The sequence below is a fragment of the Apteryx mantelli genome, chromosome 3, assembly GCF_036417845.1.
Source record: "Apteryx mantelli isolate bAptMan1 chromosome 3, bAptMan1.hap1, whole genome shotgun sequence".
Taxonomy (NCBI): domain Eukaryota; kingdom Metazoa; phylum Chordata; class Aves; order Apterygiformes; family Apterygidae; genus Apteryx; species Apteryx mantelli.
Window position 1 is genome coordinate 53562621 of NC_089980.1, and position 10684 is coordinate 53573304.

Genomic DNA, 10684 nt, shown 5'->3' on the forward strand with positions numbered 1-10684 from the left:
CGTCTTTGCTGGGCATGGCTGGCCAAAACTGAAACTTTAAAAATGTTAGGAAGTAGGAAAATATCTCTCTCTCAGAAGACCCGTGAGAATTTCTGTCTTTGTTCTGATCTTTGCCTTTTTCCCCCTGTGAGCTGCAGCTGCTTGCTTCAGTTCACATGTATTTTTGTGGAATGCACTTTTTTTTTTTGTTTAAGCTCTTGTGATTCAAGTTGGGTTGCTTTGCAGAGACATGTTTTATTGTGGGGCCCCATCCAGTTCTCATCTGCTTCTGCAGATGTATAGCCTGTGGAGACTTTCTGAGCTCTGCAGCTGTGGAGGCAGGTCTGGAAGGAGAGCTTTCCCCTTTGTCATAATTGCTTAAATCATATCAGCCACACATATTCGTACGAGCCTGTCTGTTTCCCAGGGACAGAGCCTGTGACAGGACCTGGCCTTACGGCAATATAGCAGGAACGCAGTTGTGCTCCTGGAAGGATGGTGAGGTGGAGGGTTGTGATACATGAAGTCTGTATATTTCCTTACCTCTTCGTGGAGGCCAGTTTCTTCTGGCTGATTGTCAGCCAGACAGGAAAGAAATTTACTCTAGATTATTTTAACTGTCCTGGCTCATAGCTGAAAAAGGAAGTTGGCCAGGGAACAGAGGTTCCTGGGAACCAGTGACAGCAGATCTCTTGCCTGCTGCTTCTTCTGTTTTCTAAAAGAGACTGGGAACTCTCTTGCCACCATTCACTCAGTGATCTTCTCCTCATCCCAGAGGCTGGCTGGGGATTGTCCCTATCATCACCTCAAAATGAGGCCACCCTCAGCAGCTCCTGCCTTTAGCAAAAAGGAGGTAGGAACATTTTGGGGTCTGACTGACATGTGAGGTGGTTCCTTGCAGATGACAGGTTTAGCTCCATGTGGGCACTTGGGGAAGTAAAAGCAGTGGTGTGATGTCAGTGCACCTAAGTTAAAGTATGTCTAAGTGCCCTTGAGAGGAGTAAAGAGAGAGCTGATTAACATTTACTTTGTTGGGAGCCCCCTTATGCGTGAGCTGTGAGTCAGAAGCAGTGAGCTACTTGCCCACATCTTATTTGTTCGTTTCCACCTCTTCAACAATGGACATGCATCCAAAATGTCCTGTGTCCAGGACAAGTTTAATCTATCCAGATGAGAGAGCAGAGGCTATTTAGAGTATTGTGCAACTTATTCACAACAAAGTTGCAGTAGCAAATTTAAGACAGCTCCATCCAGTGTTCTGGCCCAAATGTCTTTTCTCCAGAAATGCAGTTTGTGTCACATATTGTTTGTTTAATGGCTATCAGTAAATAAACTTGAGAATTAATAGAAGGCCAACATGCCACATTCCCTCATTCTTGGACATTTACATGATGTATAGATCTGTATTTGAAGGTTTCCTTGACAGCTAACTGGTACGAAGGGTCATTTTGCCTCTTTTGGAAGTGACCACATACAGTCTTTTCTATTTCTTTTGGAACTGTAATTGGAGTTAAAAATCTATTTGTACCTGCCTTTGGCTTCCTTATATCCCACACAGACTACTAGTTCTTTTTCAATGGATATATCGATCTTGAAAAGCATAGAGCAGTTTTTGCATTGGCTGAATTAAATCTTCAAGTGCTATATATTTATTCTGCATCCTTCATTTGAGTTAGAAACTACTAAGGCTAAAGCAGTAAGGTCATTATTTGCTATTTCCTGTTGCTTTTGGAACAGCTAACTGTCCAAGGAAAGCTGTGCACATACAGTACCAAAACATGTTCCAAAAAAATTGCTCTGCAAAAACAAAGAAATGGATTTAAATTCCATCAGTTAGCTAATGTCATTATCTCTAGTGCTTTGGAGCTTGATTATCTTCTAAGTATTGCATTGGCTAAAATGAGAATAAATCCAGTTTTCAGAGGGGTGCCGTGTATGCCAGTGCTAAAGAAGGGGGAACATTAAAGATTATAAAATACATTCTATGTCCTGGCTTGCTAAAGAGGGTAAAGATAGATTCTGATAAACTCTACTGTGTTTTCTCTGCCATCAACTCTTAGGGTCAGGGTGTAGCAGAGCAGTCTATGTGTAAATTGGGTTAGACACTGGTGAAACCCTATTATCTGAAGAGAAGAGTGACTGATGCAAGCCTTTTATGTTAGACAGCAGTTTCTGTTGGCTAGCACCTGGGCAGTGTGACCCTAAGCAGAGAGGTGTGCAGCTCCATCAGTGTCATCTACCCACTTCAGTTATTGCATCGCAGTAAACCAATGCCCATGAAGTACAAGAAACAAAGAGCTAGGGAGGCTGCTGCCTGGCTGCTGCCCTGCCATTTTGCTATCCTTGAGCCCACAAGGCACTCCAGGGCTCCAACCTCTTAGAGGTGTACTGGAATTCCGGACAAAATTCTGATGTGTTCAGTAGTGACATAAGTATTAGCACTGGGATTTGCTGTCTTTCCCTGATTATAGATCTTTTATTTATGTATCAGAGACATCTCCAAGAGTTCTGTGTATATAAACTTCATAAGGCAAAATACATAGTCCTCTTCTGATGTGCTAACGTATTCCATATGAAGTGGCTTTTGTTGGACCACAGTCAGAAAACTGTAAAAATACTCTTCTCAATTAAAAGCTGGGAATGCTTATGAGGCTGATGCTGTATATTGGGAATAAATGTGATGGCTAAGGTTGTTTTCTCTGTTCTCTTGCAGACTTGGGAAGTCCTGAAGGAATAGCTCTAGATCATCTAGGTCGCAACATCTTCTGGACGGACTCTCAACTTGATAGAATAGAAGTGGCTAAGCTGGATGGGCGCCACCGTCGTGTCCTCTTTGACACTGGCCTGGTGAACCCTAGAGCAATTGTAGCAGATCCCATGAGAGGGTACAGATATGTTTTCAAGAAATGCATGCAAAGCTTGAATATTTTATTTTATTTCTTTAACATGAGCATATACTCTATGTCCATGTTTTTAGACTGTCTTCAGACAACAATAGGACTGTATTTTCCTAAAACAACTAACAAACAAAAACTAAATAAACTACTTGAGTGTCCTATATCTGAGTAGTATATTGGAAATAAAACTTGTTTAAAATGCAGCTATGTAATCCCATGATATTTTATTGAGAGGACTATCAAATGTTTGTTTGCACCTTGCTTTCAGTACATTGTTTGCAAGATGACAAGCATTTCCCCTATCTAAAAGAATTTATTTTTACAAGATTACTGGAATAAAATACTAGATTAAACAATTTGATATTTTCATTTTTCCTGTACAGTGTCCCTTTTTCAAAAACTCCCATAGTGTCTTTTCTGTCATCATTTTCATTCCTGTCATTCAATTGTCTGAGAAGATCCTATTAAGCTTTTATCTGAAGGTACAAATAACTATATACTTTAAAATTGGGCTTGTAAAATGGAATCACAGAAATAGCCCTGTGGGGTTTCAGTAGGACAATTTAAATTTTTTCAGGCTATGGCGCCAGTTTGCAAAAACAGAAGCACACATACTTTTACGTAGTCTTTGATCTGTTGACATTATTTTCCCTGAATATTGGAAGAAATACAGGGAAAATTAAAACAAATAGAGTGCCTATGGTAATGCCGAATGGGTGTTCATTAATTTCTGAGCTTGTCTGCTATTGTCTTGGTGCAATTTTCTGCAGCAAGGCTACTGCTGAGAAGAGATTTCAGTCAAAAATACTCAGAAGCACAGAAGCAGAGAGGCTTTCTTTTTGGTCATGAATTTCTGGAAAGCTCTAATAAATGATTACTCAGTTGATGTGAGGCATTTGGAATGCTGTTATGTGAGAATTCATTTCTGAACACATGTAGTGTATTGTTCAGTGAAAGGTTTTTGGAAGATGCATCCTCATTCCAGATGTTTGCAAACAAGGTTTGCAGTGAAAAAACAATGCCTACAGCACTTGAAATTGCAGGTGGTTGAAAATTAAATGAAAAAATAATGGCACTGACTTCTCTCATTTATATAATATAAACCTTTCAACTAAGTCAGATATTTGTGAGGTGAAAACATCTGTGGATGAGCATCAAGTGACAGCAGGGTAGAGAAATCAAATGCACTTAATTGTGTGAAGGGTGGGGAGAGGCCCAAGCATAATCAGCCTGATGGGAGACCTCTGTTCTGTGCACAACCCGCTGACTCTGGCAGAGCTCTGGGTTCAGGTCAAGCTGCACAGACTTCTCAGTTTCCCAGTAGATTTATTTTTCAGTGTTAGAGAATGAACAATAAAGGTGCTTGCCTTTAGGGGTCATGTTAATTCTCAGCCACAGAAAGTGCATCCAAAGAAAAAATGATCACTAGAAAATGGCTGTTAATAATAAGGCATTAATGAACTAATTGCCCTGTCTGGGTTTTTCTCATGGCCATAAGCTACTCTGATCAATTCTGTTGTGAATTGCTTATTTGGTGCACTGAAAGGAAAAGGTAATTTTGAATGAATCCCATAAATGTATGCCAAATGCTCCTGCTGCTTAACCTGAGCAGACGTTATGGGCAGTGAGGAAGGAAGCTCTAGGCACACATTCTGAACAATACTCAGAACTGTTGAAATAGAGATGTTTTTGCCTGGCATCTTGCAAATAATATACACAATGTAGGGAAAGCATTTTGTGTGTGTGCGCATGTGTGTGTGCGCGTGTGCTTCTTTCTTTGTTTTTTAATGGGGGTTATAACATTTGATACATCTTTACTATACTTCTCTTCTGTATTCAAGTGCAATATGGTTCTTCTTATGGCTTTAACTACTTTGTTTTTGGTTTTGTTATTTTTGTTTCCTTAGAGTTTTCCTTAAATTAAGAAAATCATTTGGGATCAATCAGTGTCTTAATTCTTGCCTTTTCTTCCTCTTAAGAAACTTGTATTGGACTGACTGGAACAGAGAAGCTCCCAAAATTGAAACCTCCTACATGGATGGCACGAACAGAAGAATTCTTGTTAAAGATGATCTGGGGTTACCAAATGGGCTGACATTTGATACTTACTCCTCAATGCTGTGCTGGGTAGATGCAGGTAAAGAGATGATGAAATGTATGTTCATAATAATAGAAGACTTAAGTATGTCCAATCCTGAAAAGATGGACAGCTAATTAATGTTTATAGTTCTTTGGGCTACATCTTAGACTTCACACTTTGCTCTTTGGCTTTAATAATCACACTTTATTTGTTATTAGCACTGTAGAATTTGCATGAGGATGTGTGCAAACTGCAAGATTTAAATTCTGACCAGGTATCTTTCTAGGAACGCAACAGGTTTATATCTATGTTTCTTATATGTAGATATATTTTTAAATAGTATTTAGCCCTTTGTATAAGAAGTTGTGTTGTCATAGATAAGAGTTTAAGACCAGAAAAATATATCAGCTCATCTTATCTGACCCTACAGAGTATCTTCTTGTCATTACAAAGTTGCATTTGTCTCTTTTTCTGTTTTCCCTTATCTTGAAATCCCCTACTTAAGGTAAACCTATGGCTGTTTATGCTCACTGGGGGCGTTCTCTGGGTGTGTAGTAGGATGCTTGTATCTGTACCAAGAGAGTCAGCTTGTGAGTGATGACCATGGCTATATTGGACATGTGAGAACCTGTAAGTTAGGTGTGGTGCTGAACAGCATTGTCACACCACAGTACTTTCCCATCCAGTCTTTGGCACGTACTGATATGTGGCATGGGCAAGGCTTTGGCCAAGTAGGGTACTGGAAGACTTCCAGAAATTTTTACTATGTTCATGTCTGTATGCTTATGCTTATCCTTCATCCCCCATGAGAGCTCTCTTGGTCTGCTACAAAGACTTAATTGTTTCACTGTACTCAGGCACCAAGAGACTGGAATGCATGAACCCTAATCAGCTTGGTCGACGAAAGATTGTTGAAGGAATTCAGTATCCTTTTAGTGTTACAAGCTATGGGAAGAATTTATACTACACAGACTGGAGAAGGTATGTTATCTGCTAAAGAAATTATGGAGTGCTTTTATCTGTTCTTCCCTCTGGCAGAAACTGAAGTAAATACTGTGTTTCTCATTTTTGACCACTCGCGCATTCCTCCTTTTTTTCTTTCCTGGCAATAGCTGATGCAGGGCGGAGTGGATATGTAGAGTTGACCTATTGATGTTGCCAGTTAACTGGGGGGAGGGGGTATCAACTTGATGGTTCGTCCTCTAAGAAAATGCTTTTAATCCTGAACATTTTTGGGAAAGGAGTGGGAGTTAACATGTTTGCCTCATGGCTGTACTTACTGTGATGTAGAGGGCAGAAATTAGTCATTTGAGGCTTTCTATCCTCAGTATTAACTGAATGTTCAACAAGAAATAAGAAAAAGACATTTACACTGTCTTGACAACACTGTCTTTGTTGCAAATGATTTAAAACATCTAGACATTAGAGTTTATTAGAATTCCCAGAAAAAATTACAGACCATGTATTTTTAAATCGGTATTTTTACTTGAGGTTAATAGTGATATGGGCTGTATCTGCAAACCTGTTACACAAATTATTCCATCAATTGCAGCAGGAAGAACTATTAGTAAGTGTAAGAATTTCCAAGCTAGAATGTAATAAATAGCTCTGAAATACTGTTCTAGAATAGTCTTGTATAAATGGGAAACAGTGTTACAGTTCTGTCAGTTGACCGCACTTTCGTTCCTAGAAAGAAATGACTGCTTTTGAATAGCTGTATTCCTGTCTTCTGGATATCAGGCTCCAGCTGAAATACAACATTGTTCATAATCATTATGCATAATAACTAATATCAGCTATGCCACTGAAAATATTGAAGAGGCAGAATATGGAGAAGTGTGTCAAAACTACCAACAGTTGTGTTCCTTTAGAGGGATGTAACTCTATGTTGGAAGTGGCTCCCTGCTGCTAGATCTCTTTGCTGTCTAGAATGAGGGTGGTAATGTGTTTGAGTTGCCCAGGAAAGCTGGGGTCTTGAGGGATTTCTGCTTCTGAAGTCATTGCCTAATCATGAAAAAAAAGCAGCTCCAGATTCCTTCCCCCCTCCCTTTTTTTTTCTTGCTCCCTGTACTTCCAAGTTCATCTCACTTCTGTATATTCTCTCCTGCATACTGAAGGGATGCTGTTGTAGCTGTGGATCGCTCAATTTCAATAGAAAATGATAACTTCCAGCCTCACAAGCGTTCTCGTCTCTATGGAATCACTACAGCCTTTGCTCAGTGCCCAGGAGGTAATCCAGATGTTCCTCAAGTTTCTCCAGCTGTGCAACACCTCAGCATGTAAATGACTTTATCGGCAGCTCCCGTTGGGGGCCTGCTGACCAGTCTAGGTAGTTAGTGAAGAACTGGTTATTGCTTAGATTTCTGTTTGCTGAGAAATTAAAAACCACTTAAAATTTGTTCCATAAAAGCAGTTGTAGTTGCCATGTGGAACCAGAATGGGGAGGGGAAAAGGGGCCTGTTTTGTCCTTTATGGAAAGATCAAGATGAGGATTATGAACAAGACGAAGATCTGATATAGCAAAAGCTGTTATGTTGCCATCATCTAAACTGAATGCTATATTCATGGCTAGGGCCTTTTATTTACTTATTCTTAACTTAAAACTATAGAAACATCATGGTCTTCCAGATGTCCTTAATGGGATCCAGTGTTTTAAAAAAGGAATGTTCAGAAAACAGCAGGTGGTAGGGTGGGTGGACTGATCCTTCTGCTCTGTGAATGTTAAGATTCTCAGATGTATTATTGAAAAGCCTCGTTTGAAGCTTAGAAGAGAGGAAGTTGATAGTCTTGAAATAACAGTTTGTTCTTTGGGGAGCAATACCACTGCTCAGTTATGTTGTTTTTAGCAAATTGCATTTAGAAGAGTTTGCGTTTTTATTATTACAATGCTGCTAGAGTTGTAGTGGTTCTGGTCTTTTACTTCAGACCAAAAAAACCCCCCTAAGATAACTTGTGTTCAAATTGTATATGTTTTTTATTATACATATTGAATAATTTAAGTGCATGTTTCATTCAGAGTATAAAAAGATGCATATGAATATCATACTTAAGAAACCAGTTATTTTGTTACTGCTAGTTAATTCACAGTTCCATTGTGGTAGGCACTGTATGAGTATAACAAAACAACATTGTGTGCTTTGAGTAAATGCTTATGTTTATATTATTCAGAACCTTGGCATCATTTCTCTCTCATCATATGCCTGTTAAGTGTTTCTTTCTCTCTGACTGATTTCCTGTCACCTTCTTTCCATGACACTGTCTTCTTTTTCATTTTATTCCTCAACATCAGTGTTCTCCCCTGCCCCTAGTTTTTTTGTTTAAATGGATCATTCCTCTGTGTTTTTGTAGTGGCTGCTATCCAGGGGTGATATCCTGTACAATTTTGGACTTGGTCCTCTTCTGTTTCACTTCTATATTTCTTCACTCACTATCTCTTCATTCTAATGTGTGTGTGACCACTCAGCCAGTTTATAAAGCGCGTTTCAGAAACAGCCCAGTTTCTTCATTTTGCTTCTCCTGCTCTGTCACAGATATCTGGATCTTTGAGGTAAATATCTGAAGCTGACACAAAGGATATGGTGACTCCCATCTCCCCAGAGTTTCACTCTGAACCTCAGTGTGGCTTGTCTTTCTAGTGTAGTCATGAAATCTGTACTTTTGGGGAATGTGTTTAGTGGTTTTATTCTTGTTTTTCTTTAACATTTTCATCTCTGTTCTTTTTCAGGACATAACTACTGTACGGTGAATAATGGTGGTTGTACTCACCTTTGCCTGGCTACCCCAGGAGGCCGTTCTTGCCGCTGCCCTGACAACACAGTTGGAGTGGATTGTATAGAAAGAAACTGAGCATTAAAACAAGCTAGAGCAGCAGGCTCCTTTTGGAAATGCACTGTAAATATTTCACTCCTGTCAGCACAATCAGACCCTAAAGATAGATAAGTGCTCCATGCTGCCGACAGCAGGCCACAGCAGACACCTGCAGCCACACACACTAGCAATAACCATTTTGTACCAGTTAGGCAAGACTGGGCTGCCCAGGTTGGGTCCAGCTGCTTCTTGTTCCTTGTGATACTGTCTTCTTGCTTTTAAAGATGATTGTGGGGGCCTAGTTGCACCTGTGCTGGGCTAGGAGTTAGTGTCTCTTGTCAAAATTAAAGTACAGAATAGAGAGGGTATGATGTGACTCAATCCTGAGACAGGGCTGTACCTTGGAGCATGCAGCAGTTCATCTGCGTAGTGACATGCTTAATCCGGCACAAGTGCAGCTGGGCCACAGCTTTAGCTGAGAAGCAAGCATGGGGTCCCAAGGATGAATAGATGTGGTTGAGAACACCTAGTAATAACACACATCTAACGCCTAACTGCATTCCTTCCACTGCCAGCATCCTTTCATTTTCAAAAATTGAATCTTGCCTTCTGCTACAGAAATGCCTTATCCATTTGCTGACAGGGTAGTTATTACCCTGCCTGTTTTTAACATTTTCACTGGTTTTCAAGAGATTTATTTTTCATCTGGCTGATGTGGGTTCCGGAGTAGTTTCCTAAAATCCACAGAACAGGTTTTAGATATGGATCTCAATTGTTAATTGTTCATCAAAGAATGGGTGTTGATTCATTTGAATATCTTTGTTTTTTAAAGAGACAGTCACATTTGTTTGTTTCCCGAGGATTTTTTAATAATGTTTCTATGTTTGATCCTATATCATAAACCTGAAAGTGATCTTTGAATCTCATCCTAGCCGTCTTTCTTTTTTAGCAAACTTGACATGCCTTTTCACAGACCATGAGAAACCATGGCAGTTAAAAACCTGATTTTCAGAAAGGTCACCTGTGTCTTAGGGCTTTAGAAAATAAGTGATGGTGATGCTCCATTCATGTGCCAGTGTTCAGTAACAGCAAAAAGCTATACTGGAAATCAAAGCGAAGGTGAAATGTTTTTGTTATCACCACTGAGTTTGGAGTGGGGAGGGAAAATGAAAATGCACATTCTAATGTCAAAGCAACAGTACGTATCTGGGAGTGAAGTTTAGCTTCCACACTGTGTGTTGGGAGGGCAGCTTACCTGCAACAACAGACCAAAACAGGGCTTGGGAGCCTTCTGTCAGAACACTACCCTTCACAGCCTGATGATCTGAGCAGTAAGCTATTAACATCCCCATTTCCCCACTTCCTCTTCAAACACTACAGTCTCTGGGCAATTCTTTTCCAGGTCTTAACAGTTTAAACAGAGACAATTCTAAGTCTTAACTATGTGACATCTTCCTCTTTAATTATATATTTATCATAAAAGTAACAAACTATATAAAACATTTTAAAATTCTTTTGTATAACTTTTTATAACTGTTAATTCATTTTACTCATACACTTAATCAGGTATGTCTTACTGTAAATATCAAAAATGCATTGCAATGAAGGTGCTCGATAACTCTTTCTCCAGAATTATTTGCATATCTGGTGAAATATTAAAGTTTACACTCTGTACAGGTATCTACAATACAGCAATAAAGATTTTTGTTTTTTTAATTTTCTATAAAAAAAAAGTGTGCCTGCAGAAGAAGGAAGTGATACGTGGTGTCTCAGTTTCCTGTACAGTTCTGGTTTTCAGCTAACTCTCACAGCCAGTGATGATACTTCTGTTCTAAGATACAGCACTATCGGGAAAAACTGCTGTTTGGTCTTCTGTATTTTCAGTATCCTTCAGTAGGATACTTTTATTTAAAACAAATAT

General features: G+C 39.4%; 1 protein-coding gene across 1 annotated transcript in view; it reads left to right on the forward strand.

The window, feature by feature from the left end:
* NID1 (nidogen 1) overlaps positions 1-10479 on the forward strand; it is a 50317-nt gene extending 39838 nt beyond the window's left edge. Inside the window, exons 16-20 of the mRNA XM_067293373.1 lie at positions 2693-2864; positions 4856-5013; positions 5814-5937; positions 7074-7186; positions 8681-10479. Coding sequence (XP_067149474.1) covers positions 2693-2864; positions 4856-5013; positions 5814-5937; positions 7074-7186; positions 8681-8802 — 689 coding nt within the window. The 3' untranslated portion in view covers positions 8803-10479. The remainder of the gene's footprint in view (positions 1-2692; positions 2865-4855; positions 5014-5813; positions 5938-7073; positions 7187-8680) is intronic.
* Positions 10480-10684: the final 205 nt, after the last annotated feature.